Source organism: Gymnoscopelus braueri (genome assembly GCF_963280865.1).
Source record: "Gymnoscopelus braueri genome assembly, chromosome: 13".
In the NCBI taxonomy this organism is placed as follows: Eukaryota; Metazoa; Chordata; class Actinopteri; order Myctophiformes; family Myctophidae; genus Gymnoscopelus; species Gymnoscopelus braueri.
Genome location: NC_137615.1, coordinates 4,883,076 through 4,909,364, shown reverse-complemented (window position 1 = coordinate 4,909,364; position 26,289 = coordinate 4,883,076). Strand labels below are relative to the sequence as shown.

At 42.1% G+C, this 26,289-nt stretch overlaps 1 protein-coding gene across 4 annotated transcripts; it reads right to left on the bottom strand.

Moving 5' to 3' along the window:
* Nucleotides 1-25,854, bottom strand: gaa (alpha glucosidase). 4 transcript variants are annotated; one of them, XM_080445907.1, is made up of 20 exons: nt 25,396-25,854; nt 24,584-24,943; nt 23,395-23,546; nt 22,453-22,618; nt 20,622-20,718; nt 19,673-19,792; nt 17,041-17,159; nt 15,531-15,662; nt 13,325-13,435; nt 12,646-12,759; nt 11,706-11,790; nt 10,328-10,445; nt 7,241-7,374; nt 6,512-6,663; nt 5,254-5,402; nt 4,901-5,042; nt 3,553-3,651; nt 2,432-2,596; nt 1,459-1,611; nt 1-343 (listed from the first exon to the last, which is right to left on the bottom strand). In XM_080445907.1, the coding sequence occupies exons 2-20, from the start codon at nt 24,887-24,889 to the stop codon at nt 278-280; spliced, it is 2,580 nt and encodes an 859-aa protein (XP_080302033.1). In that variant the 5' UTR covers nt 24,890-24,943; nt 25,396-25,854; the 3' UTR covers nt 1-277. The 4 variants fall into 4 exon arrangements, with proteins under 4 accessions (XP_080302033.1, XP_080302034.1, XP_080302032.1 ...); XM_080445908.1 differs by lacking the exon at nt 25,396-25,854 and having other exon boundaries at nt 24,838-24,950; XM_080445906.1 differs by lacking the exon at nt 25,396-25,854 and having other exon boundaries at nt 24,584-24,944.
* Between the last annotated feature and the right edge of the window lie 435 nt (nt 25,855-26,289).

Here is a 26,289-nt window from a genome sequence, read left to right as displayed (position 1 = left end):
GCAACATTACAGTCTGAGAAATGCAAACTGAGGCTTATTTAATGTATTAAAATAATTTATTCAAATGAATGAAAATCAATAACAAAATATGCTTTTAGGAGCAGTTCCCGGTGCAGGTTCTACTTTCATTTCTTTCAAAGTGGAACCAGTTTGGAATGGTTTTGGAATCGAAGAGGCCCTCCCAACAGTCCACCCAGAAGCAGAGCAGCAGACTGCGGTGGTCCGTGATTCGAGGAGGCCCTGAGGTCCGTGAAATGTCACATGGTCTAGTAGTGGATCACAGAGTCCACTGGACGGTGAACACCTGTGACATGGGCAGGGCCAGGCTGGTCACTGTCAACGCCTGTAGTGTGTGACAGAAAGAGAGACAAGAGAGAGAGAGTGTGGACATAATGTACACTAGCATCATACTCACAACAATAGGACAAACCTGATTATCTAAAGGTAGAGATTAATCCATTCAATATGGGAACACATCTGTGTCATTTTAGACGAGTGCCGCGCGCTATGAGCTTGCAGATCTGCTATTTTTGAGGGGGGGGGGTCTGGAACAAAATATTTTGAGATGGGGGCTCTGTGGCCAAATACATATCATTTTGGGGGCCCTTGACATGAAAAAGGTTTGAGAACCACCGATATTATAGCAACATAAGTTTAAAAAAAAACTGTTAGTACACACATTTAAAGCACTTCACGCATGATGCACGCATGATTCATAGCCGTTTCAATTCATTCCCTATGGAAGTCACGTGGTTTTGATGCGCTGACTTGTCGCATGGGGAGGAGGGGTGAAGCCGTGAAGCCATGCGACAAGTCAGCGCATCAAAACCATGTGACTTCCATAGGGAATGAATTGAAACAGCTCCCCCCCCCCCCACGAGGCAAGTGAAAAGCATGCGTGAAGTGCTTTAAATGTGTGTACGAGGCTTTAGGATTTAGGGGCGGCAGTGGCTCAGGGGGTAGAGTGGCCGGAGGTTCCCAGTTGGATCCCGGGCTCCCCCAGAGTTAGTGTCGAAGTGTCCTTGAGCAAGACACTGAACCCCTAATTGCTCCCGATGAGCAGGTTGGTGCCTTGCATGGTTTCTCCGCCATCGGTGTGAATGTGTGTGTGAATGTGTGAATGTGTGAATGTGTGTGTGAATGGTTGAATGTAATGCACAATCTATGTAAAGCGCTTTGGATAAAAGCGCTATAATATAAATGCACCATTTACATTTGTAGAATCCCCAGAAGCAAATATTTGAGTTACAAATGTTGGCTTAAAAACCGAGGACCTTCCGATTCCTCTCAGTCTCTACACACTCAGCTATGGTCGCCCAAATGTCATGTCATTACGTGCGAATGTCTTCCAAAGATTTCCCCAGGTGAGCTTGTTAGAAGTTATTTCCGCCACGAAACACCGTCATGTGGCCAAGTATTAAAAAGTAAGTGAGAACTGCTGAGTCAGCCAGAACTCACCTTGGTGTCGGAGCGGTACGTGAAATCCAGGACTTTCTCCCCGTTGGCCCAAACGTAGCGCGGCGGGGAGGGCAGGCCAAACACCCGCAGACCACCCAGAACCAGGCCGTCCAGAGCCCCCCTCAGCCTGAGAGGGTCACTCACTACCTGGGACTGAAGAGGAGGGCGAGAGATGGAAGTCACAGGGTGGATTATGTAAATCAACAGAGTGACATTGTTGTGTATTGATGATCCATTGGTGACATTTGTTCTAAATAAATCAACATTCTTTACAATGGCTTCCTGTCTGATAAAAATCTTTATTTCAAAATACTGGCTATTGGTTTATAAAGCATTGCATGATTTAGGGACAGAATTACATTTCAGTTTTTATTCTCCACATATCTGGAACAAACTCCCAGAAAATTGCAGGACTGATACAAGTCAGTTTTTAAAAAAAATCAAAGCTGAATACTTTTCTGTGTCAGTGAGGGACTAGTGGAGAAGAGATCCAGTAAGAACTAAAAGACAAGTCATTTTATGTTTGGTTGTGCTCGGGTGTTACGCTCTGAAAATAGCAGATCTACAAGCAGCTTGTAGATGGGCTATTTTCGGCATGCACCTCAGTTATTTCGATTCGATGCCATCAAGGCCTGCCAAAATATTTATAAAATCAACTGTAGATTTAGTCGACTATAATCTTATGATATTTAGTCAACTAGAACTAGACTAAAAGTAGAACATTTCAGAATGACTAAAATATGACTAAAACTAAACCAGAATTTTATTCAAAAGGCTATGACTAAAACTAAATCAAAATGTGCTGTCAAAATCAACACTGGCGTCGAGCAGGGGCTGGAGGCTATATATATATATTTCACAGGGGGGACCTCTGAATTTCAGAGTGACCAGAGAGCTCCCCAACGCACCCTCAGTTCTCCCATCGACTCTTCAAAAGCACCCGTTTCAAAAGACACTCTCTTCCATAACTAACCTGTCCTGCGACGAAGAGGAGGTAACAGTAGTCTCCCCTCTGGAAGGTGTCCAGACTGTCCCCGTCGTCCCAGAACAGATCCCCCCAAGCCCAGCCTCCAGCAGACAGCGCCACCGTCAGGAAGAAAGGGTTTCTGCGCGAGGCTGTGGTCGTCAAGGCTGGCTCCTGAATTAAATGTCAACATTAAAAAACTAAATTACAAACAAGAAAAAAATGTATACTATTAAATGTTTTAAAAGGAACATTAAAAACTAATGGAGGAATGAAAAACAAACAAAACAACAGTGACAGCTCAGCAGGACTTACTATTCAGTATCACACCCGTATTATGGTCACATTTTCAGTGTCATTTCAAAGAAAACATCGGAGAGAATTGATTCTACGTAATCTTTCTTTCTTTTTTTCATTCATACTGTGTATCCATGTTGTATTTATGTTGCTAAATAATTTAGGTTTGCTTTAAATTAATTCTGATTACTTTCCTATTTGTATTGTATTTTTGTTGTTAAATGAAGTGAGATTAACTTTATAAACACCATGTTTTTTTTTCTCTCACCTGAACAATCCACTATTATGTTGTTGTTGTTGCTTACTTTGTTGTTTTTAATTGTACAAATAAACAATAAAAGAAAAGAAAATGGATTGGCACTGTCTGGAACACCCTTAGATGGACCAAGTTATTTTGAGGGACCATACCATGCAGTAGGGCTGGTGAATTAATATTCGAATATTGAATATTCCTCGAATATGGGGAAAATATGTATATTCGAATATGAAAATTCATATTCGAATATTAAAAAATATATATATATGTTTATTTGACAGGGACAATACAAAAAACAATGTATCAAGTTATAAAAACAAACAGAATATATGTTTTATTGGATCCGAGCACTCAACACATTGTTTTTTGTATTTATTTATTTTATAAAAAAAATTAGATTTTTTTAAATTTATTTTTTAATTAATATATTTTTTAATAATAATAATAATAATAATAATAATATTCGAATATATTCAAATATCTGCAAATTTTTAAGACCAATATTCGAATATAATTTCTGAGGAAAGTTGACAGCCCTACCATGCAGTGAGGCTTTAGACATTAACGCCGTACCCACCTGTTGTGGGATAATGTGTCCTTCCCTCACATGGACGTTGATGGTGTCCAGAGGGGCCGACAGGAGGAGGTACTGACCCCTGCTGTAGAACGGCTGACCCTGAGGACACAGAAAACACACACAAGCACAGTAACACTCAGGACACAGAAAACACACACAACCACAGTAACACACAACCACAGTGACCCTGAGGACACTTTACTTAAGTACAATTTTGAGGTACTTTTTACCTCACTGGAGTATTTCCAATTGTCTATACTTTTACTTCTACTCCACTACATCTCGGAGGCAAATATTGTACTTTTACTCCACTACAATTATTTGAAAAATGTAGTTACTAGTTACTTTGCAGATATAAATCATTATATCATAAGATATACATGAACCACTTTAGCCTTATTTTATACCTAGGCTATTCGAAAATAGCAGATCTACAAGCTCACAACGCGTCGCGATTGTGAGCTTGTAGATCTGCTATTTTCAAACATTTTTGTACTTTCACTTTTGTTACTTTAAGTACATTTTGATACCAATACTTTTGTACTTTTACTCAAGTGAATTTAGAATTCCGGACTTTTACTTGTAACAGAACAGAGTACTTCTACATTGCAGCATTTGAGTACTTTTTCCATCACAGCTGAAGACAGAAAACACACAACCACATACAGTACTAAAACACGGTGGGCTTTGTTAGTCAGAGAAAACATTTCCCCGTCAAAAGGACTGGAAACTTCAAGTATTTACCTCCTGCTCCTCTCTGATTTAAAAGGTTCTGTGATCTTTTATTTTATCTTATTAAAACACAAGTTTTTTTTTGTTAAAAGGTTAAAACTCTATATTCTGATAGTAATCAATGCTATTTTACCCACAATTTCAGGTTCTGTGTTCCAGGAATTTCCAGTTCCAACATTGTCTGCTCATTGTTTCGTTTGAGTCACTTCCAATTTAATTTGTTTATCCTGTTTGAGTTCTCTCTCTCTCTCTCTCTCTCTCTCTCTCTCTCTCTCTCTATGGGACTATAGAGCTATTTAACACTTGTTTTATAACTCAAATATATTACTTACTGTGAGTAAATACATTGTGCAGACTGTACCAAGTGGAGGGGGCAGGTAGTGAGTGCGGTGTACTTACATTGTGCAGACTGTACCAAGTGGAGGGGGCAGGTAGTGAGTGCGGTGTACTTACATCGTGCAGACTGTACCAAGTGGAGGGGGCTAGGTAGTGAGTGTGGTGTACTTACATCGTGCAGACTGTACCAAGTGGAGGGGGCAGGTAGTGAGTGCGGTGTACTTACATCGTGCAGACTGTACCAAGTGGAGGGGGCAGGTAGTGAGTGTGGTGTACTTACATCGTGCAGACTGTACCAAGTGCCGGGGGGCAGGTAGGCAGCCAGCTCCACGGTGCCCTGGTCTAACACGGGGCTGATGAGGAGGGATTTCCCCCACATGAACTGGCGGTCTATGGTCTGACAGTTGGGGTCAGCTGGAAACCTGAGCAGGAAGACATGCATGTATTCTCAACACGGTGCCGCGCTATGAGCTTGTAGATCTGCTATTTTTGAATAGCCAAAGACATCTAAAAATGACAAAGATGCGTTCGTTCCCGGATTGAATGGGTTACGGAGAGGAGGAGTCAAGGAGAGGAGAGATGAGTCAAGGAGAGGAGAGCAGCTGAGCACAGAGGAGAGAGGAGGAGACGTACTCTAGGAAGAGAGGCCTGGCCACGGTGTCAGCCGCAGTGTGTGCGTGGTGGAAGAGAGTGTAGAGGAGAGGAAGGAGGGAGTAGCGGAGGTTCAGTGCGCTGCGCATGGCCTCCTGGGCCCGCTGACCAAATACATATGGCTCCTGAGGCTGGGGAGACACACACACACACACACACACACACACACACACACACACACACACACACACACACACACACACACACACACACACACACACACACACACACACACACACACACACACACACACACACACACACCATTTGTGAGTACCGTAAATTTCGGACTATAAGCCGCGACTTTTTCCCCATTTTTCGACCCTGCGGCTTATATAACGGTGCGGCTTATCTATGGATTTTTACAGCTAACGGCCACTAGGGGACCTCCTAAATCTATGGATTTTACACCCGCGGCTTATAGATGGGTTTCCTGTTTGTAAACATGAGAGGATGATGCGCGCGCAGTGGAGGGTTGAGCAGTAGAGGGCGCTATTACCCGCAGCAGCTCTAGTCAAATGTACATTCAAAAAAGAAATGGTCTTCACCGGGTTTAATGAAAGTAGATTAAATGATGCAGTTTGTAATATCTTCTTTACTCAATAAAAATGATTTGTCGGAAGTTGGATCTGTTTGTATATAATAGCAGCATTATGCCTATTATGCCTAAAATAGCAGCATTATGCCTATCTAAATCCCGAAAATAACAACAGAGTGAATGGCGCTTCCGGTTCGTTCTACCACCCGCATGCGCAGATTGCGCACTCTGCTCTGTGATGACGTCGCGCGGAAACCCATCTATAGTCCAGTGCGGCTTATATATGTTCCAAACATTCAATTTAGCTGCTGCGGCTTATAGTCAGGTGCGGCTTATAGTGCGAAAATTACGGTACATAAAGATTTCAGGATGGCATTGAAAATAGTCAAAAGATAGTTAAATAGTCCAAGAATAGCTGAAAATAGCAGATGTGAGCTTGTAGATTAGCTATTGTTCGGTGCATGACATCTCGCAGAACAAAGTAAACTCCCAAAACCAATCGCTAAATCTAACCTCTAAATATCAAATCATATCCCCAACATGAATCGTTTCATGTCAGAACCTAGCTCTAATAAAATCTTTTTTTTTAACCATAAAACAACCATGTCTATGTCTCAAATTCAAAACACACGCACGCACACACACACGCACGCACACACGCGCGCGCGCGCACACACTCACACGCACACAGCATGTCTCTCACAGTGTTGGGCTTGTCGTTGTGGTTCCTCATGAAAGGGTAGAAGGCTCCCAGCTGCATCCAGCGCACACACAGCTCCTCTGTGGTGTCGCCCCCGAAGCCACACACGTCCGCCCCTGCCAGAGGCACCCCGAACAGGCCCAAACGCAGGATGGCTGGGGGATGAGGGATGGGAATGTGGAGGAGGGTGCAAAAAGATTAAATCTACTTTTTTAGTTTGTAGTCAAATAGCTAAATAAATAAAATAAAATAAAATCAACTGAAACACCAAACACACCAAAGCTCCATAGACGTGTTTAATATCGTCAAATAAGAACTGTGTTCCAAAAATAAACAAATGACCCCGGCGGTTTGACTCATATGGATATGAACCATCAACTGACGGTGAGAAAACCTCCGTCGAATTAGTAAAATTTTCGCCAGAAACAGACTGTATCAAATATAAGTGACTGACTATCATAAACGATACAGAACCTCCTCCCTGACAATATCGCCGAGACAGTTTGTTTATTTTTGGAACACAATTCTTATATGAGACGATTCTATGATGTTATTCTCCATAGAGAAATTACTTTACGACCCAGGGGATGGACGAGTGACGTCAGGACTTCTGTACTCTATTTAGCTGTGGGCCCACTGGAACCCCCTCAAGGACCCCTGGGGTACTGCATTAACAGACAGATTAGAGAGCCCTGAATGTCTATTGGATAATGACAAAGCTTTGTCGCTCACCAGGGATGGAGTAGTGCAGCTGCTCCCAGTCGCTGCGGACGTCTCCCGTCCACACGCCAGAGAAGCGTCCGATGCCGGGGAAGGAGGAACGGGACAGGACGAATGGACGCTTCCCACGAACCTTCACTAGAGCACTGAGGAACACCACAGAATCACAACCTTCACTAGAGCACTGAAGAACACCACAGAATCAGAACCTTCACTAGAGCACTGAGGAACACCACAGAATCACAACCTTCACTAGAGCAGACCGCAGACTGAAAACCCACCTCTTCAGGAAACACTACCCTTCCTCTCTGCCTGACCTACTTGTTGTTAACTAGTTGTACGAACGCTTGTTTTCTATTGCTGTATTGTTTATTGGATCTTGTTTAGTCGATACACTTATTTGTTTTAGATCATGCTCATTTGATTTAGCTATTTTGTCTCATCTGTTTAAGGAAATAGGTAGCTGATATATTGCACTTTTACCTTAGCGCTAGGTATACTCTTGGTTGCTTTTTTTTGCAGAAAATGCACTAAAGACTTCTGGTGATTAGTAGTTTTCGTTCCCTACCTATGTTGAATACACTTATTGTAAGTCGCTTTGGATAAAAGCGTCTGCTAAATGACTGTAATCTAATGTAATGTAATGTAGAGCACTGAGGAACACCCCACAATCAGAACCTTCACTAGAGCACTGAGGAACCCCCCCAGAATCACAATCAGCTTTATTGTCACATCACAGGTTTACAGAAGTAAAAAAAAGAAAGTGGGTGAAATGTGTTTTCGTGCATAATTCTATCGTATTGTTATTTCCATAGAAAAAAGAGAAAGGGAAGAAGAAGAAGAAGAAGAAGGGGGAGGGGGGTCGAAGGGGGAAAAGAGATCAATCAAAGGAAACAAACAAATGATCTACATATTTACACATAGTACCTGATAGGGGTGTCAGAAAAAAATCGATTTGAATACGAATCGTGATTCTAATGTTGGACGATTCAGAATCAATTCTCATTTAAAACCTTTGCAATTGTAAAAGCTACGTAAATGTACTCTGCTCTCATGCCAGCAGACTGGAGTAGATCCTGAAATCCTATGTTTTTGAATCGTTTTGAATCGAGAATCGTTTTGAATCGAGAATCGTTTTGAATCGAGAATTGTTTGTTTTGAAAAAATCGGAATCGTGACCCCAAGAATAGGAATCGAATCAAAAGATAGCAAACGATTCACAGCCCTACCACCTGAGATAAGATATAAAAGGTGCGTGAGCATAGCAGCAGATGTATGCTGTGCATGATATACTTATGGACGTTAGTTAAGGTGCAAGAAACACACAAAAAAAGACAAAAGTCAGTGCGTTGTACATGGGATTAAGGTGCAAAATGTCAGCGTGTGTCGACCGCATAATCCACGTAAGGTAGACTGACACTGGTATATATACCCCAGGAAAAATGCTATCTGTATATACATAGTCATGTACATATATACGTATAAGGTTATTTTTTTCCTGAACGGTAACGGTTTTGGACAAGTTTTCCACAAAGGCAAAAGGCACTATTAACTTCTAAGGGGCTGTGTCCACCAAGGCGTATTTTTTTGTTCCCCCTGTTTTTAATTGTTTGCACGACGGGGCGCTGAATGTCTGTTTTGCACTTGTGCGTTCACGTGTACCGTTTTTATCAGCGTGCCGAGAGCTGAAATATTTTCAACAGGGGCGTTTGGTAGTGTTTTTTGCGGAGCGCCTGGCGTTTTCAGCTGAAAAGAAACGCTTTGGTGGGCACACAGTATAAGAATATGAAACTGAGACAAGTGGCTTTCAAGTTTCTATTACTGGTATAACCTATTACCCAGAGTACATTTGCAAACTTTCTATGACATCTTTTATACGGAAGTGACTGTGTTTTGCCTTTGCAACAGCAAACAGCAATGAGTTCTTATGACTCTGCCAACTTTTTAGAACATCATACTGTATAGAAACCGACAACTGAGCCAGCATGAAATGCCATCTCAGCAACAGCCCTCCAAAAACATTAACCCAAGTTTAAAGGTTCACACTTTTACACCTAAAAGAGATCTTTGCACCGTTTTGGAGCAATATTAATATTGTTGCTGCTATTCTAATTGCAACAATTAGAATAGCAGCAATCGTAGGACATGTCAAAGGTTAAGGTAAAGCAAAACAATAGTCATAAAATATGTTGTGAAATGATAAACAAATATGACTTTAGCAGGGGTCTTCAACAGGGGGTCCGGGACCCCTAGGGGGTCCTCAGAGTTACTACAGGGGGTCCGCCAAATCTTTGTGTGATTTTTTTTTTACATTAACCACTTGAACCCTAGCATCCATTTTCTTATAGAACTTTAGCCAAAAATAGCTGATCTACAAGCTCACAACGCCTCGCAGCGCGAGGCGTTGTGAGCTTGTAGATCAGCTATTTTTTGGCAAAGAGGTATAGGTGTAGAGGGGAAAAAAAGAGCAGACCAAGTGAAAAAAAAAAAGTTTAATCTGAAACACAACTGTATACAATATAGAGGGGGTCCCTGCTTCATTTCTCTCTCAGCTAAGGGGTCCTTGCCTGAAAAACGTTGAAGATCCCTGACTTTAGGGTTAGCTCAGGTTAGAAGTTATGTTCTTACTCTTTCTCCAGAAAAATGCGATTATGCGATCGCAGAATTTACCGCATAATCAGCAAAATGGTGCATAATTATGCGGGGGTAACGTTTTTTCAAAAAGGCTGCATCGCATCGCATAATATGCGCTTTGCATCGCATATTTCGCAACTTTTCACATATTTCGCATATAGCATATTGCCGCATATTTCACAACTTCCCACAATTTCACCACATAAAATTGCAAAAAAAAAATGCATATTTTCATCCCGCATAATCAAGAGTTTTAGCCCGCATAATCAAGGATTTTTGCCTGTGTTTTTCTGGAGGGTCTTTTGCCTTTGTAGGGCAGAATATCACTTCACAGACACACCACTGAAAGAACAATGTATGCAAACAGACACAACTGCAGCATCTCTGTCCTTAAACTGGTCGTTTCTTTGGAATCAAATCAAAAACTAGCTCCAGTTAGGAGTTCCCTGCAGTGTGGTGTCTAACCTGTGGGTGGCGCTAGCCTCCGTCAGTCCATAGAGGTTGTGGAGGTTGTAGTGAGTGGACAGCTGTTGCTGGGCAGACATGCAGAGGGTACCAGAGTTCAACTGGCCTCCGACCATTCCTGTTTGTGGAAGACAAAGACACACACACACACACACACACACACACACACACACACACACACACACACACACACACACACACACACACACACACACACACACACACACACACACACACACACACACACACACACACACAACTGCTGTATGCTTTGCAGTTAAAAAAAACAGATGCTACAGTATATTGGATAATTTTGATGACACTTTGAGAACCACTGATGTAGGTACACTTTTTATTATTAGTTATTATTGTCATCGAAAATAGCTGATCTACCAGCTCACAAGCTGTGGACCTGCTATGTAGATCTGCTATTTTAGAAACCCTGAAGAATCTTCTCTCATGTGAGTCCCTGGCCCAAAAACCTTTCAGATGGGAGTCTGCGGTAAAAAGTACATTCAATTTGGGGGTCCTAGACGTGAAAAGGTTTGAGAACAACTGACACACATATCACATATGATATGACTATTGTGAAAAATATACTAAACTAGAAAAAATGCTCCTCGGAGCACAGGTCTCCGCCAGGTCAGGTACGTTATTGTGGCCTCCTGGTGGCGCTATAATAGGCCAATGCGAAAAGGGTGTCGTTTCTTCTTAGGTCTTTCACGGCAATTGGACACTGCATTCATGATTTGAGGCATTTTGTTCCAAAAGTGTGTTTTGCTAAATTAGACCTGCTGGTGGCGCTGTAACAGGCCAATGTGAAAAGGGTGGCATTTCTTCCTGGGCCTAGTGGGAATGTGCGTGTGAAATTTCACGGAAATCGCAAGCTGCGTTCATGATTTGAGGCATTTTTTGCAAAACGGACCAATCCTGCAAACTTTGGAAGGCAACCTTAGCCAATGAGGATGGAATATGGGAAATCGGACAGATCCGTGTTGATCACATGACTATATAGATACTGTGTACCGATTTGGATGACGTTTGGATAAAATCTGTAGGAGTAATGGGAAAAAATGGGTTTTGCACAAATCGGCCTCCTGGTGGCGCTATGACAGGCCCATGTGAAACATTTGGGGCAGAGGTTCTGAATTGGCATCCAGGGAGTGTGTGTGCACAGTTTGGCAGCGACCGGGCCAACGGTGCCGGAGATTAGCTGCTAACACACTGACAGGACACACGGAGGGACGGACAGGGGGTAAAACATACTCTCGCCATGCCTTTCGGCCTGGCGGAGACAATAACTAAATAACAGAATAAATGACACAGCATGAGATTGAAGTAGATCTTGTGTAAATGTTATATGGAGCACAACACACACTTGGCGTGTAGGGGGGGTTCTCCAGATCGGTGTCAGGACAGCCATCCACTGAACCCTGGACAAAACTGGCTGGCTCGTTCATATCCTGGAAGGAGGGGGGGGGGGGAGAGAGACAATGCATACAATCACAAAGTGTCTGATTCATTAATGTGTAGAATGATGTGGAATGTAACATTTGCGATGTGCGTTCCAACAACACTAAAATTAGGCTGTTAGCATCACCACTGTGTGACACACATCACAGGCAGACCTGTGTTGTGTTGGAGTGAGTGTATGCGTGCACGCTTGTGTGCGTGTGTGTGGGCGCGTGTGCGTGTACGTGAGTGTGTGTGTGCATGTGTTTTATTTAACCTGGGGTGACAGCAGGGCCTTCTCGGCGGCTGCCCCCCCCCCCACACTGTGGAGCTCACTCCCAGCTCACATCAGAGCTGCCCCCCCCACCCTCACCATGTTTAAAAACCACACTCAAAACCCACCTTTTCAGACTTGCATTCCCTACGTAAAACCCCAACCCCTGCCCCTCCCTTTTGTTTTCCTTTATTTTATAGTTTTAACCTTTTAACTAGTCGGTTCTAATAAAGTCGTTTTTATCTGCTCTGTAAAGCGACTTTGAGTACCTAGAAAAGCGCTATATAAATCGTATGTATTATTATTCATTATTATGTGTGTGCGCAGGTAACTGGAACGCTCGGTTCAGCAACCTAGTCGGACCCTTTTTTTCCCCCCGCGGAACGCTCAGTATAAGCGGCCCGCTTGGTGAGAAGTGCCAGTGAAGCGAACACTTGGTCCGCTTGGCGAGGTCGTCGGATTTGTGGGTCCGACCGTTCCGAGGTCGCCGGATTTGACTTGGCCGACCGTTCCGAGGTCGCCGGATTTGACCGGGTCCGACTAGGTCGTTGTACCGAGGTTTCGTTTCTTGTATTCTGTGTGCATTACTCACGATCCACAGGCCATCCACAGGGACTTTAGAATGGAACAGCGTGATGCAGTCCTCCCACCACTGGGTGGTCTCTGGGTTGGTGAAGTCGGGGAAGGCTGTTGGGCCAGGCCACACCTGGACGGGCGTACAACATGGGACAATTCTTTGGTTTTGGCTCCTCCCGCACATTAGCAACAATATCAAAACAATAACTATAGTGTGGTTGCCTTTGAGGCATGAACAAGACAGGGTCTAATAAGGGTGTGGCTTCCATTTGGATCTGGAACGTCATTGGACCATTCTATGACATCATTATTCATTGACGTCAGTCATGTATGACGTATCTGTGATGTATGACCCCATATTTGGACAAGGTTTCAGCCTGATCCAAACAATATTTCCCAAAAATATAAAACATGCATGAAAAAAAAGAATTGTGTTGATTCTTACCTCCGAGGAGTATTATGTATATAACAGAGACAGGGAGACCCCTGTTACTGAACAAACACTTAGCAATGATTGCTATTGGAATATAGAGCTATCGAACACTTATTTTACACACTTGCACCACCTTTAACTTACTCTATCCTACAGATTGATTAACATTAAGTTGTATTCATTACAAAATGGCCCAGATTGTAGCATTAACTCGAATGCACACACATACATTCTTGGTTCTTGACAGAGAACACACACACACCTTCCCAATGAGAGTGTGTCCTGTCAGGTTCTTGATGAAGACCTGTCTGTTGAGACCATCATCAAAGGGAGGGTAGGTACCTGGGGGGCTGCTGCTGCTGATCCCAGGGTCCTGGAACACATGTAGGAGTGCAGCAGTTCATCAAAATAATCCAATTAATCCATTATAAAAAGTCATCGATTTTAATAAACACACATATAGCAATTTTTGTTTTAGATTTAGTAGTAGATTTTAGATATTTTGTTTGTGCGATATTGTTGTATGACAAAGTGGTCACGGTAATCATACTAATTGATTTTGTTGTTTATTTTTTCTAAAACTTTAACATTGTTTTGTTGTTGATGTATAAAAAATAATAAACATTATTTGAAAAAATATATATTGTTCGATTAATCAAAACAGTATTTAATAGAATAATCTGTAAGAAAACAATCAATAGTTGCAGTCAGGGCAGGAATTTCAGGGAGGCCACGAAGGCCATGGCAGTTGTTGCCCCTCAGTTTGGCCTTGTGCCCCTCAAGAAAATGGCATGCCCTGAGGCCACAGTGGCTTTAATGCCCCAGCTGACTGACTTTACCACTTTCTCCTCTGTCTCTTTCTTGTCAATATGTAGACACAAGTGTCTCTTTCTTCTCATGTAGACACCAGTGTCTCTTTCTAGTCAAGTAGACACCAGTGTCTCTTTCTTGTCAATATGTAGACACCAGTGTCTCTTTCTTGTCAATATGTAGACACCAGTGTCTCTTTCTTGTCAATATGTAGACACCAGTGTCTCTTTCTTGTCATGTAGACACCAGTGTCTCTTTCTTGTCAATATGTAGACACCAGTGTCTCTTTCTTGTCAATATGTAGACACCAGTGTCTCTTTCTTGTCATGTAGACACCAGTGTCTCTTTCTTGTCAATATGTAGACACCAGTGTCTCTTTCTTGTCAATATGTAGACACCAGTGTCTCTTTCTTGTCATGTAGACACCAGTGTCTCTTTCTTGTCATGTAGACACCAGTGTCTCTTTCTTGTCATGTAGACACCAGTGTCTCTTTCTTGTCAATATGTAGACACCAGTGTCTCTTTCTAGTCATGTAGACACCAGTGTCTCTTTCTTGTCATGTAGACACCAGTGTCTCTTTCTTGTCAATATGTAGACACCAGTGTCTCTTTCTTGTCATGTAGACACCAGTGTCTCTTTCTTGTCATGTAGACACCAGTGTCTCTTTCTCGTCATGTAGACACCAGTCCAGGCATGCAAACAGCCCAGAGGTGAAAAAGGTGACAACATGTTGTTTTCTTTCGGGTCAGGTGTCACACAATTGCCCTATTTGGGTTCAAAAAGGTGACTGTAGCTGAAAAGTGACACTTTTGCATGTCTGCCAGTCTCTTTTTTGTCATGTAGACACCAGTGTCTCTTTCTTGACATGTAGACATCAGTGTCTTTTGTTGAGATTCTGAATTCTTAACTCCCCTGAGTCCCCATCTTTAAACCAATCCAGTGACTTTGATTGGTGCAGGGCTCAGCATGGATCAGATTGTAAATACCATAATTTATCTAGTTCACTGCAGATAGTCTACATATTACATTTAAAATCATCCTTAACCCTTAAATTCAATTAATTATTTCAATGGACTAAAATCTTGTTTTATTTGATGGCCTTCCTGCCCTGGCATTTGGCCTGTGTGCCATCAAAAAAATGGACAACACCAAAGGCCAAGGGGCCTTGCCCCTAAAATGACAAAATTCCAGGCCTACTTGTAGCCCTAAAACATGTCAATGGAATGAGGTTTGATTCCAGGTTCAAGGCTGCCATCTTCTGGACAAACGTGGTTACTGACTCAGTTTCTGTCATTTCAAGTCAGCTTTCTTGTTCCATCAGGACTAAATGTACTTTAAAATTATTATTTTGTATTGTACCACATTCAAATCCCAGCTACAGCCTTCCACACCTAATTTCTTCAACTTTGCAACAACTTATAACAGTTTTTAATCTTCTTTTCCCATTTAATCCCCATGTATTAAAACATAATTACTTAGTTGCTTTAATTTTTTTTTTTTTAATGTTTTGTAAAGTGACTTTGAGTACCTAGAAAATCGCTCTGTAAGTTCGTATTATTATTATTATTATCATCATTATTACAACAACAACAACAGCTAAATGGAGTTCATTCTCTTTTAGAGGGTACAGTGGGTGTTATTGTTGAAGATGTCTCACCAGGATCAGAACATACTTCATGCCTCTCTGGTGGAACTCCTGCACCATGTCTGGAAGGTCCCCAAAACGCCGGGGGTCAAAGGTGAACACCCTGCGTTTATCTGCATAGTCCAGGTCGTTCCACTGGACGTCCTGATGAACACAACAACACAACAAAAGTACAAAAAACAACCACACAACAAGACAACACAACAGCATCTCAGAAGAAGCCTTGAGCAGCTGTTCACTAAAACCTGTCAAAGCGGCAGTGCCAACCTTGTAGGCACACCAATAGGCAAGTCAAAATCTCAAAGCACGCCTGTATTCCTAGCGAATACTTTATTATTAGGGTATATATATATAATTTGTGAAATGAGTGCACACAAAGCACTGATATAGTCAATTAAAAAATTGCTCAGAACTTTTGTATAGATGCATATACTAGATGTTTATTGCAACAATAACGTGAGGTTGTCACATAATCTCAAGACACTTGTCTCAGTGCTTGGATAGTCTCTCGCTTGGATCCTTCTGAATTATGCTTTGTGTGCGCTATACCAATGTTTGAAACTGATATTTGGTTTTGTTTTGAAACTTTTGTTAATTTTGGAACTTTTGTTACTCTTCGAATAGTGTGTGTAAAAGTATTTTGCTTAGATTTGTCTTAGTTTTGTTAAACCAATGTTTGCTTAGATTTCATTTTTTTATTCTATCAATTTATTTGATGAATTTAGCTTAGTTAAACCAATGTTTGAAAATTTGTTAGTAATTTTTTTTTTTCTAAACCTAAGTTGTTTCAAAAAGGGTAGGCAAAATAAGCCTCGGCTTCAGCCTACACCTTTTCGGTGCCACTAATTAGTGGACTCAAATGTATGTACTGTATATATATTTGCTCTTTTAAATGGACCGAAATAAAGATTTACTACACAGCACACCAGTGTGCCTCGACACACCGTTTTGGAACCACTGTTATAGAGTTTATATAAATAATATATACAGCTTATGCCGTTTGTGAATTCTGGCCCCAAAAAAAGGTTGTCTTGTAACAGTGGCGCAGCCAGAACGCTAGTATAGGCTGGGCCTGAGCAGGAGCGGGTGGGCACGCATGCACGCGCGCTGCACGCGCGTGCATGTGTCCCCGACCCGTACGCGCGAATTTGCGGTTATTGGGCGGATATTGGGCGTTTTTGGGCGTTTTTTTGTTACTTTACTTCGGTTTTAGGGTTAGGGTTAGGTTGGGTTATGTGATTTAATTCTTATTTTTGCCTGATTTTACCGATTTGTTATCAAAAAAATTATTATAAAATAATTTAAAAAATATATTTACAAAAGTTCTTTTTTTTGCAAAATCGATTGGGTGGGCCAGCTTTCTATGTGGGTGGGCCACGGCCCACCCCAGCCCACCCATGGCTGCGCCCCTGTTTTGTACATTGGTTTACCAGGGGCAGGTTGGCATCGTGCATGTTGTTTTGTACATTGGTTTACCAGGGGCAGGTTGGCATCGTGCATGTTGTTTTGTACATTGGTTTACCAGGGGCAGGTTGGCATCGTGCATGCGCTGTGCCACCTCCCGCGTTACGTGGGTGGTCCGGTAGCCCCAGCGACACAGGTGGAAGCCCAGAGACCAGTAGGGAGGCATCATGGGATAACCTGTGAAGACAAGACATGCCCTCATTTAAATACACTCATGTGCACTGCCTTTCCTTCAGTATTCTTGCATTTTACATCTATATTAACCAATTTTTTGATTTCTTTGGCTATTCAAAAATAGCAGATCTACAAGCTCGTAGCGCGGCACTCTTGTAGATCTGCTATTTTTAAACATTTTTCACTCAAATCTTTGCTTCTGGGGGATTCTACTTAGAGTCGTCTAAATCCTAATCCTAGTTTTTCTTTTTTTAAACGTATGTTGTAGTCAAACATGTTACATGACTGAATGCTGTATTTAGAGTAGACTCGCGTCTTGCAGGCGATCTTGAGATCTCTGCCTACCAGATACGGTCTGTGGCCGCTAGACAAGCGGCACTAACAAACCTACAGCCAGTAATGTCACCGACCCCAATGTGAAGGAGTCAGCACCATCCTAAAGACCTTGGATTGGTTCTGCAATGCAGTTGGCAGATGTTTTTTTTACTCTAATTGTTTTCCACTCAGTTTTAGCCATGTAAGATGAGAGACCTGTACTCAGTCTCTACTGAGCAAAATGTTTAGAGACTGACTCTATTCTCTATTCTTAGAGAGACTTTTTCGTAGCTAGGAGCTCTTTTTTTGTCTTTTATGCCTTTATTGATAGGAGCTACTATTGATAGGATGGAGCTACTATTGATAGGATGGAGCTACTTGCGGATTATACTAGGGTCAGTCCACTCTAGGTGGACACGCACTGACCTTTTGCACCTTAATCCCTTGTATAACGCACTGACTTTTTTTTGGTCTTTTTTTATTGTGCTCCTTTTCCTCTAAGCACCTTAACCGTCCATTGTCTATCATGCACAGTATAAGTATAACATGCACAGTATACAATACATTGCTGCTATGCTCAGGCACCTTAGTTTAGTTTTTTTTAGTTTTTTTTATTATCTCAGGTAATTTGTAAATATGTAGATAACTTGTCTGGCCTTCTGTTGCTCTCTTGTTTTGATCTCCTTCCCACCTGCCCCCCCACCCTCTTCTTCTCTCCCCCCCCCCCCTCTTCTTTCTATGGAAACTAACGTTGCGATGGGAACGATGTACAAAAAAGAATTTCACCCACTTTTTTACCTTGTAAACCTGTGATGTGACAATAAAACTGATTCTGATTCTGATTCTGATTCTGATAGTAGTCTGACAGTAAATGGAGAGAGTGATGGGGAGTGACATGCAGCAAAGGCCGTCGGGATCGGGACTCGAACCCGCGACGCGCTGTCAGGCTGCTTTAGGGAGCCTATGTGCCTGGACCACTACGCCGGCGGTCCGGGCCAGCCTATCTTGTTTTTAAGATGTTTTTTTTAAGGTAGCTCTGTTATGTTGAGACATTACAGTGAAGACAGCAAGAGGAAAGAGAGGTAAGATGAGGGTGAAATGAGTCAGTAATCTGAAGACTCACCTCTTCAGACTCCACCTCAGCCCGTAGCACTTGACCTACAGTAGCCTTGACGACCATGCGGTCTTAGTTTCTATCGTTTCAATGTACAGATTATATATTTTTGGATGTTATATTGTTTAGACTGATGCTAGGTTCTTGGTTTACCTGTGATCCTAGTTTACTGAGGCACTACACTGTCTCTATGCATTTGATGTATGTGTTTACCTTGCTTACTGTCTGTAAGTCGCTCTGGATAAAGAGCGTCTGCTAAATAGAGCACCGAAGTCTGACGTAATTTACACATCCTAGGTTTGTCTACCTGGTTCGCGGTTTTCCACCCCCATTCTGAATCCCCAAAGACGTATTTAATATCGCGTCAAATAAGAACTGTGTTCCAAAAATAAACAAATGACCCCGGCGGTTTTACTCTTATGGATATCAACTTACAGTGAGAAAACGATAATGTTACTTCTGCCGGAATTAGTAATTTTTTGGCCAGAAACAGACTGTATCAAATATAAGTGACTGACTATCATAAACGATACAGAACCTCCTCCCTGACAATATCGCCGAGACAGTTTGTTTATTTTTGGACCACAATTCTTATATGAGACGATTTTATGATGACCCAATGTTATTCTCCATAGAGAAATTACTTTATGAACCTGGGGATGAACGAGTGACGTCAGGACTTCTGTACTCTATGGCTAAATTAGAAATGGGAACGGAACCCAGGATGTCTGGGCTATGTGGGCACTGGGCAGTGCATTGAACAGTTGAGAAACATGGTTTGGCTGGCAGAGCCCTGATAGCTCAGCTTTATAGTAAAAAAAACATTTCAAAGACCCCCAGGTTGGTATGCATTAGGCCACAGACCCCCATAACTCTGAGAGTGTACAAATGGAACCAAATGGACCCGTTAGGGTCCATTTGGTTCCATTTGTATACTTTCGGAGTTACAGAACCTGCTAAGAGTCCATTTTGTTCCTAACTATCCATCACTTCGCTGGGGACCCCCTGGAACCCCCTAAAGGAGGAGGACCCCTGGGGGTCCACCGGATCCCTCTTTTTGAGAACCACTGAAGTTTGACCAACATACCGATGACCTGGAGGTACTGTCGGACGACGCTCTGGGGGTCAGGACCCAAGAAGATGTAGAGGTCCAGGATTCCACCGATGGTCACCCAGGTGAGAGCAGGAGCAGGCTGCAAGATCACCTCTATACACAGAACAGAGTTCAGACAGTTAATAATAATGACATTACAGACTGCAGGATCACCTCTAAACACAGAACAGAGTTCAGACAGTTAATAATAATGACATTACATGCTGCAGGATCACCTCTATACACAGAACAGGGTTCAGACAGTTAGCATTCATTACAGTACAGGCAGCAGGATCACCTCTAAACACAGAACAGGGTTCAGACATTTAGTAATAACTACATCTGTCTATCCCAACCTAGTATGAAGTACAAGCTATGTACACAAGCCCTACTATATCGCTAATGGGATGCTCTGGGATGTGCCTGAAATTTGTTAGAGCCATATGATTTCTGTCTCTTCCTTTCTATGACGTCACTGCGTCTGCGGGGCGCGGTCAAGTTCAAGGTGTGTCTAGATACTTAAGCCAGTCTGCAATCAAGCGCAGGTGGTTGCTTGTGGCAGAGGCACACAGTTTTAGACTGTGCTTTAGAGAACGGTTGGGCTATTATTCCCGTGCATTTAAGTTTAAGTCGCATTTATGTTTTGTATGGCTGACAGTGACGGAGAATAAACCTTTTTTGAACTAAGTGGACAGTTTAAAATCAAGTTTTTGAGCACACGTCGAAACTTCTTTTAGCGTTGGCAACCATGTAGTGCCTTTAAAGTATAGGACTTTCTGACAACTACAGCATCAATAAAGTGATATCCCAGTACTATCCATGACATTAATAAAGTGATATCCCAGTACCCATGACATTAATAAAGTGATATCCCAGTACCCATGCATTAATAAAGTGATATCCCAGTACTAGCCATGGCATTAATAAAGTTATATCCCAGTACCCATGGCATTGCTGTTGAGTAGGAAGACTCCATGGGCCAGACCACCCTCCTCCTGTACCAGGTAGAATGGGTGGGAGCCATAGAGATTGGCATCACTCTACAGAAAATAAAATAAACCACTGTGAACATCTACTGTACTTTTCATTTTAAATTCAGAATGTGGGAATGGTTCAAAGATGGGAAAATAGAGTATCTCATGGGCTGATCATTTAACAATAAGATTGCTTTGTTTGTCACTAAATGTTTTTATATTATTCTTTATTTGACCAAGAAGTCCATTGAGAGATCTCTTTTACAAGAGACACCTGGATATGAAGACCTGAATTGTGACAGTAACAGATATGTATTTGGTGTGGAGGTTTCACTGACGCGTGATTTGGGAAGGTACGGGACTGGTTGGCAAACCCCGCCCCCCCCCGGAGAGCCGCTGGAATCCAAACCGCGCCCCCCGACCGTCTACATTGGCTGGCTGTTTCCAGAATGTAAATCTATCTAATGGCACTTTTGGCCGTCTTGTGCATCTGTTAAATACGCTAGTCTGTTTATATAGGTTTTACATAATTGCTTCTCTGCTGGCTATACCGAAAGAGTTTCTAAATAGATGGAGACGGTCATCGTGTGCATCCGTTTGCCTACTGTTAAAATACGTTACTGTTTAATTACGCAAGTCTGTTCTTGGCAGGGGTTCATTCAACCAGTCCAACTCACCCGTTGTGACGGTCCCTCGACCATGAATGGGCTCTCTCTCTCTCTCTCTCTCTCTCTCCTCTCCTCTCTCTCTCTCTCCTCTCTCTTCTCTCTCTCTCTCTCTCTCTCTCTCTCTCTCTCTCTCCTCTCTCTCTCTCTCTCTCTCTCTCTCTCTCTCTCTCTCTCTCTCTCTCTCTCTCTCTGAGAGAGGTTGCTTTAATAGTGAGAGAGAGCACACCACCACATTATGCTCTAATTAAGGGCCTTTTAAAAAACCAGAACGAGCGAGTTGATTTAAGATTATGTTTGGCAGTGGAATGAGGAGATTTTAGACTGCAGGAGCACCTCTGTGATCCCCCCGCATTCCTATGATTGTGATAATGATATAGATGATAACATATAGAATATATTGAGATATGAGAATATATTATTCTGGAATTGGTCGCTTTCATTGCTCTTTCCTCAGCAGAAAACCATCCGTTCTTTTTTTTTATTTCAATGGTTAAGTTACAGCCTCTCCTGCCAGCCTGCAGATGGATGGATCATGGATCCTATACTTGATCATTCTCATCACCCAAATGCCTAGTCTCAGTAGTCCTGTATACTGCGCTTATATCTCACGTGAGTAGCAAGTACTGTACTCGACTATTCCGCCAAAAAGGTACAGTTTGTACATACCTGTACAAACTGTACAGGAAAATAGGGCATGTGAGAATGCCTCTCCCTACTGCACAAATGCACAAAAGCTGTCTTTTATATTGTCTTTTATTTTTTTTGTGACAGTGTCCTGTCACTAAACTGCGTGGCATAACATACAGCAAGGCCCACCTATGTACCTTTCGAGCAGGCGACAGTCAGGGGCGCGGTTTGAATTCCCGGGAGAGCGGGCTTTGCCAACCGGTCCCGTACCTTCCCAAATCACGCTTCACTGACTCACGTGAGGGGCCATGTCTCTGTTCCACAGGGTGAGAGAGAGAGAGGGTGACTCACGTGAGGGACCATGTCTCTGTTCCACAGGGTGAGAGAGAGAGAGGGTGACTCACGTGAGGGGCCATGTCTCTGTTCCACAGGGTGAGAGAGAGAGGGTGACTCACGTGAGGGCCATGTCTCTGTTCCACAGGGTGAGAGAGAGAGGGTGACTCACGTGAGGGGCCATGTCTCTGTTCCACAGGGTGAGAGAGGTCCAGTTGAGGTCCAGGGTGAGAGGAGCATAGTGTTCTCCCAGGCCAGACACCAGGGAGGAGGCCAGAGCAGTGGACAGCTGCAGGTACTGGTCAGCAAACAGCAGCGGAGCCACCGTGGTGTTCACACTGGACAGGAAAGAAAACACACGATGATTCCAAATAATCATATTTGAACTGGGACCCCCCACACAGATACATATTAAATAATAATATAAAAAGGTTCTTAAAAGTCCTTAAAATGTCACTTTACTGTCATCTGGGGACACCCCCAAAACCATGTGCCCGACCCACAGGTGGAAAACCACTGGTTTAATACATTTGTTCTCAACCCTTTTCATTTCAAAGACCCACAGTTTCATATGCATTAGGCCATGGGATTCCAACTCTCAGAGTTACGGACCCATAAAGGTCCATTTTGGACCCCTGGTGGTCTCCAAACCTGACATTAACTCATTCAGTGCCACTGGCCAAAATTCATTGTAAAAAAGTGCCATTCAGTGCCACAGCCAAAATTCATTGTAAAAATAAAGTGCTTATGAGCCGAGATACAGCCTTTTTCAGTAAGAAGTTAAACAAGAAGTGAATGGAGCAGAACATTATCAAATCATCATATCTTGGGTTCTGAAAAAAAAAATCCACAAAAAAAAAATGATTTTCTTTTTTTTGGACGGTTTTAAACGTTCTGTGGCACAGGGCTTATTACATAGGACGTATTTTACGTCCAGTGGCACTAAATGAGGACATTAATGAGAAACAGTGCTTTAACACAATGATACATGCTATGATAAGCCATCCTAACAACCATAAGAACGTCTAAATATGCGCACAAGTAATGATCTCAATAACCTGAACAATTACTGTACAGAACAGAACATAAGATATAATCCACTACTAGTACTTACATTACCCGTCCATTGGATTTACGACACACAACGAAGCCAAACGGTTCAGGTTGGAATTCAACTGTGTAGAGTGGGTTCTGGACATCAGTGTTCATGGTGTATTCATCATGAGGGAGAGGAACCTCATATCGCTGAGATGAAGGGTCCTTTATCTGGAGGGAAATAAAGCATAGTTTTAACCAGGATGACATATCTACCTGATGTATTTCATCTTAATACATTATATAATAATAATATACATCACCATTACAAGTGCTTGGCAATATATTGATATTGTGATATGAGACTAGATATCGTCTGGGATTTTGCATATTTGAATGTATTAATATGGCGTAAATGTTGTCTTTTCGTGGTTTTAAATCACTCAATCACTTTAAAATAGCAAAAGTAGCAGATCTACAAGCTCACAACACATCAACACAAGAAATGTTATATCATCGTCACAATAAGATATTGTCATCACCATCACTAATATTGTGATATTTGATTTGGTGCCCAGCCTTAAACATTACATACTTGTGCGTACTCCATCTCTTTCTGAAGTCAAGTAAAATAAGGCAGAAATAAGACAGCCAGCCAGACCCTATAGCAGGGGTGATGCAACTTTGATGATGTAGAGGGCCACTATATTTCCACTCTCACTCCAGAGGAGCCACATTGCATATACTGTACAGAAACATCTTATCTCTGTATTTTAACTTTTTTAGTAATTAATTCTCTACTTCGTCATTCTATGTCACACAAAAGTAGCAAAAATAGCCGATCTACAAACCCAAAACACGTCGCAAATGCGATGCATTGAGCTTGTAGATCTGCTATTTTTGCTATTTTTGAATTGGAATCCTGAATTATTTTTTGCTATTTTTGAATTGAAATCCTGAAAAGTTTTTTATTTTATTTCAAATGCATTTAGTTATACTTATGTTAAACTTTATGAACTTAAATACAAATACATTGGACATAAAAAAGACAATACAGTTTTAATACTAGTCATTAAGCTACTAATATAGACTGAAGTAATGAAAGCGGGTCATGTTTGCATGTTTGGAATTGTAAACAGCTGAAATCAATAATATATCACTATTCCCATATTAACCTGCGGGCCGCATTAAGTGAAGGTGGGGGGCCGCATGTGGCCCCCGGGCCGGCCAGTTGCCCGTGTATGCCCTATAGAGACAGACGGACTCACGGTGAGGTGCAGGCGACCCTGGCCTTCCTCCATGACCTCCAGACGGAGGGTGGCTACCTCCCCGGGGAGGTAGGAGGAGGAGGCGTGGGAGCGTGTCAGGGTGGCAGCCCGGCCCCGTGGGGTGGGGGTGAGTGGTCCCATGCCGTAGCCACTGTATGAGCGTGGATAGAAGCACCACGGTGGTCCCCCAGAAGAAACCTCACTGTGATGATGAGGCGGAGGAGCAAAGCAGCAGCCTCTCTCTTCACACTCACCCTGGCTAAGGACTCTGTCCCTGGCACAGTCGAACCTGTTCTCCAGCCTCATGGCACATGTATTATTATCATCTTCTCCGGGAGCGGGAGTGTCGTTTTGCCCCGGCTGTGTGCAGTGGTGGAAAAAGTACTCAAATTCTTTACTTAAGTAAAAGTACCAATACTGCAATATAAAAATACTCTGTTACAAGTAAAAATCCAAAATAAAAAAATTACTTGAGTAAAAGTACAAAAGTATTGGCATCAAAATGTACTTAAAGTACCAAAAGTAAAAGTACTAAATATTTGAAAATAGCCGATCTACAAGCTCACAACGCGTCGCGATGCGACGCGTTGTGAGCTTGTAGATCTGCTATTTTCAAATAGCCTATGTATAAAATAGGGCTAAAGTGGTTAATGTATGTTTCATTATATCATAGTTTATATCTGAAAAGTAACTAGTAACTAAAGTTTTCAAATAATTCTAGTGGAGTAAAAGTACAATATTTGCCTCCGAGATGTAGTGGAGTAGAAGTAAAAGTATTGGAAATTGGAAATACTCAAGTAAAGTACAAATACCTCAAAATTGTACTTAAGTACAGTACTTGAGTAAATGTACTTGGTTACTTTCCACCACTGGCTGTGTGTGTGGCTGCTCAGGGTTAATGTTCTCCAGAGGGACTCTCCCTCTGTCCACTGCGTTGCTCTGTAGCTTTGCTGAATGGATCAGGTGTCTCACTAATGCTGCGGGATGTTGCTGATGTGCACCGATTGACTTGATCTGCCTGATGATGATCTCGTGTTCAGAATGATAGCTGATGTGCATTAAACATGTTAACAGTGTAAAAGTGAGGAGGATCATGGCTGGGGTCAGAGCAGCAGATAATACAGCCATGCTGTCAGTAGTCTGTGCAGTCACTGCAGTGGTGGGAAAAGTACTCAAATGTTTTACTACTTAAGTAAAAGTATCAATACTGCAATGTAGAAGCACTCTGTTACAAGTAAAAGTCCGGAATTCGACATTTACTTGCGTGAAAGTACAAAAGCATTGGTATCAAAATGTAAGTACTAAAATGTTTGAAAATAGCAGATCTACAAGCTCACAACGTGTCGCGATGCGATGCGTTGTGAGCTTGTAGATCTGCTATTTTCAAATAGCCTATGTATAAAATAGGGCTAAAGTGGTTAATGTATGTTTTATAATGTAATAATTGATGTCTGCAAAGTAGGCATAACTAGTAACTAAAATGTAAAAAAATAATTTAGTGGAGTAAAAGTATACCACAGTAAGGTAAAAAAGTACCTCAAAATTGTACTTAAGTATAGTACTTGAGTAAATGTACTTAGTTACTTTACACCACTGGTTTAGGATACAATGTGCAGTGGAACTATTACATGGTGGAATCAGACACTATAGCTGCTGCAGAAGTTGACTGATGAGCTATTATAAGCTCCCAAACATTATAATAAACT

Coding starts and splice junctions, on each gene's coding strand:
- gaa (XM_080445907.1), bottom strand. CDS start 24,889: ATGAGGCTGGAGAACAGGTTCGACTGTGCCAGGGACAGAGTCCTTAGC. Junction 6,664..7,240: donor GCTGCACTACTCCATCCCTG/GTGAGCGACAAA, acceptor CTCATCCCCCAG/CCATCCTGCGTTTGGGCCTG. Junction 3,652..4,900: donor CTTGGTACAGTCTGCACGAT/GTAAGTACACCA, acceptor CTGTGTCCTCAG/GGTCAGCCGTTCTACAGCAG.